At 34.3% G+C, this 3124-nt stretch overlaps 1 protein-coding gene across 1 annotated transcript; it reads left to right on the forward strand.

The window, feature by feature from the left end:
- Positions 1–252: 252 nt before the first annotated feature.
- On the forward strand, positions 253–1853 carry LOC129940727 (uncharacterized). Its single transcript, XM_056049164.1, has 3 exons — positions 253–1153; positions 1213–1309; positions 1369–1853. The coding sequence occupies exons 1-3, from the start codon at positions 930–932 to the stop codon at positions 1831–1833; spliced, it is 786 nt and encodes a 261-aa protein (XP_055905139.1). The 5' UTR covers positions 253–929; the 3' UTR covers positions 1834–1853.
- The last annotated feature ends 1271 nt before the right edge of the window (positions 1854–3124 follow it).

Below are 3124 nucleotides of genomic sequence, written 5' to 3' on the forward strand. Positions count from 1 at the left end.
TCACCAAAAGACCTATTACTACAAAAGCATACTGCCGGTCATTAAGAAGCTTTGGTTCTTCAAAATATTTCTTAAGCTGAAAATTAAACAGCGTTTCCATGACCTTGAAAAGAAGAGACGTAAGTTCTATTGGATGATAATTAGAAAGTAAAGAGTATTCGCCTTTTTAAGGGACAGACTGAACAAATGCTGTTTTCCATCCGCTCAGAAAGAGATCTATTACCCTGGTTACAAGAGGTGATCGAGGAATCGAATCAAATCGAATTGAGATTTCGATCCAGGTATATGGTGGCACTGAATCGAGGAATCGAATTCAAATGGAATCGAAATGACATTTGGGTTTTATTTGTGTGTGTACTCTTACGTGAATAACTTGTTTTGTTTTTGAATATGGCGACGCAACGAGAAAAAATTATATGTTTACATTTTGCAAATTATTTTAAATCGATGCAAAATATAATTGCTCAACGTTTGCAATTATATCGAATCCTTGTGCTAAAAAGGAGAAATTTCTTCATACGGAAACAAAGAAGATTGTTTTACAAGAATTGTCTAAGACACAAAAAACAAATGGCAGAAATTGTGAAGAATTATATTGCTGGTATACCACAAAAAAGGAAGCGACAAGTATGGATGAAAAGAAGGAGCAGACATTGGTGGAATAACATCGTAAATAGTGAAAGTTTTGACGACCAAATGGTGGAAAACTAGGATAGATAAAGATTCCTTCAAATATATGTATTTGTGACAAAGTCTCTCCAGCAATGTCACCATCAGAAAATTCTGTGCGAGAGGCTCTTTCTGTAGAGATGAAAGTAGCCATAGCTATATACAAATTGGCTTCTTGTGCGGAATAGAGAGTTGTTGGAAATCAGTTTGGAGTTCACAAGGCAACTGTGAAAAATTGTGTTTACCAATTTTGCCGAGCAATGGTAAACACCCAACTGAACGAAGCAATAAAACTTCCAAATGAAGAGCAGTCAATTGCTATAATCCAAGGATTTGAAGAAAAAAGCGGGGTGCCTCAAATTTTGGGAGCAATCGATGGTACTCACATACCAGTCAAACCACCCGCGGAAGGAATGGCAGATTATGTTAATAGAAAGGGATGGACATCGATGGTGTTGCAAGCAGTAGTGGATTGCAATTATTTGTAAGTATTAAATAATTTCTTTCATTTAATCATTTATTCATATATTTTTTCCTTCATAGATTTTTGGATATATGTTGCAAGCATCCAGGATCGGTTCATGACGCAACTGTTTTAAAAGATTCATATCTGAGTATCAACGTAAAGGACATTCATTTTGTAAGTTAAATTATTTCTCTAAAATACAAGATCTATTATTAATAAGTTGTGTTCAACAGCCCATAAGAACAATAGCTGGTGTAGATATACCAGCATTTTTCATCGGTTATCCTGCCTACCCACTACTGCCCTGGCTAATGAAAGGATACATTGGCACTCAGAACCCAGCAGAAGATTCGTTCAATGCGTACCTGAATAAGGGTAGAATAGTGGTTGAAAATGCTTTCGGTCGATTAAAAGGAAGATGGAGAATATTACAAAAGCGGATAGATATTGCCGTAGAATTTGTTCCTAACATTGTTGCCACTTGTTGTGTGCTTCATAACATCCTGGAGAAAAGAAGATGTCCCTTCAGAGAAAATTGGAACATCGAAACGGCAACATCAAACGAAACACTGGCGCAGCCGCAACCAGTTTCACGAATTGGAACATCTACTCTGGAAGGTGGCGAAATACGCAACCATTTGAAAATGTATTTGGCTGAAAATTTTCCCATCATTCAAAGTATAAAAACAAGAAATTAAAGTTTCAAAAAATTCATATATTTTTTTCTGTTTTTAACGTACATTATTCTAGTTTTTTGACTAAATTATAATAAATTGTATTAAATAAGAAAATGAAAATAAAAAAAATGTAAAGAAAAAAATAAAAAATGTAATAAAAAAAAGTAATAAAAAAAATAAAATTTACAGCTCAGTTCTTAAAAACTACGTGTATTTATAAATCGTCCTCATCAATTGAAAAGCTCGTAATGAAATCTTTGATGTTTTGTCCAGAATTGTAAGGTGAAAAAAACATTGCCTTCATTTTCTTCAAGGTTGTTTATCATGTCGCTTCCTCGATTTAAAATTTTATTAAGACCCTCCAAAAATTTATTTGTACTGTCTTCTAAAATTTGTTTTGTTGAAGCCTCGTACTTAGCATCAAAAAGTGTGAGCTTTTCATCCCACCGTTGGAACTCCAAATTCATAACTTCCTCTTGTTTTTTAAAGAATTCTGCATCTGAAAGCTCTTGTGATTTTTTTATTTTGTGTGCCACTTTGTCCAAGCACGCCGCCGCGTAGCCAGATGATTTTTTTCTTTTCGTTTGGGCTGAAAATAAAGTTTAATTGTAGTGTGATGTTTTTATTAAACATGAAAACTTTATAGGTACCTTTGGATGTCGAAGGCGATTCTGAGTATGGATCTGAAACTGGATCTGGGTTTACGACTGTACCATTGTCTGTTCCAGTTTGCACTTCTACAGCTGAAATAATTTATAAATTATTAGTAATTTAATTAATTTCATAAATCAAATGAAAAACTTACGTCTTGAGGTATCAACGCCGCTTTGCATAGTGTTTACATTTGGCCTTGCACCTATAAGCTGGTCCAGCTCTTCATAGTACGGACACAATTGCCTATCTCTTCCACTTCTGTTGTTGCTTTTTTTGTCGCAATGTAGATTCGTTTCATGTTTTTCCACCTAATTTCTATTTGCTTCGCGTCTTTGTTGCAATACCCTCTTTTTCCCATTTCAGCTTCAATTTTGCGATACACTTCAGAATTCCTATATATTTTAGAATCAAATTGTCGTAACACATTCATTTCACCCATTACCTTTAACATAATATTTGTTTCTTCGTGCTCCCAAGTATTTCTTCTCGCCATTATTTAATAAAAATAAATTTCAAATTTTACCAATGCTCTGAACTCAAAGACGCGCGCTAAATTGAATTCACATTAGAACAAACAAGAGGGAAAAAACATATCGCACGCACTCAACCAAAACCTCACACACCAATAACAAACAATTACAAACAAATTTTCGATTCG

Source organism: Eupeodes corollae, chromosome 1 (genome assembly GCF_945859685.1).
Source record: "Eupeodes corollae chromosome 1, idEupCoro1.1, whole genome shotgun sequence".
NCBI classification, from domain to species: domain Eukaryota; kingdom Metazoa; phylum Arthropoda; class Insecta; order Diptera; family Syrphidae; genus Eupeodes; species Eupeodes corollae.

What these genes read in the sequence shown, in the direction of transcription:
- LOC129940727 (XM_056049164.1), top strand. Translation starts at nt 930, where the DNA reads ATGGTAAACACCCAACTGAACGAAGCAATAAAACTTCCAAATGAAGAG. An exon ending in GTAGTGGATTGCAATTATTT is followed by an intron (nt 1,154 to 1,212) that starts GTAAGTATTAAA and finishes TTTCCTTCATAG; the next exon opens with ATTTTTGGATATATGTTGCA. An exon ending in ACGTAAAGGACATTCATTTT is followed by an intron (nt 1,310 to 1,368) that starts GTAAGTTAAATT and finishes TGTGTTCAACAG; the next exon opens with CCCATAAGAACAATAGCTGG.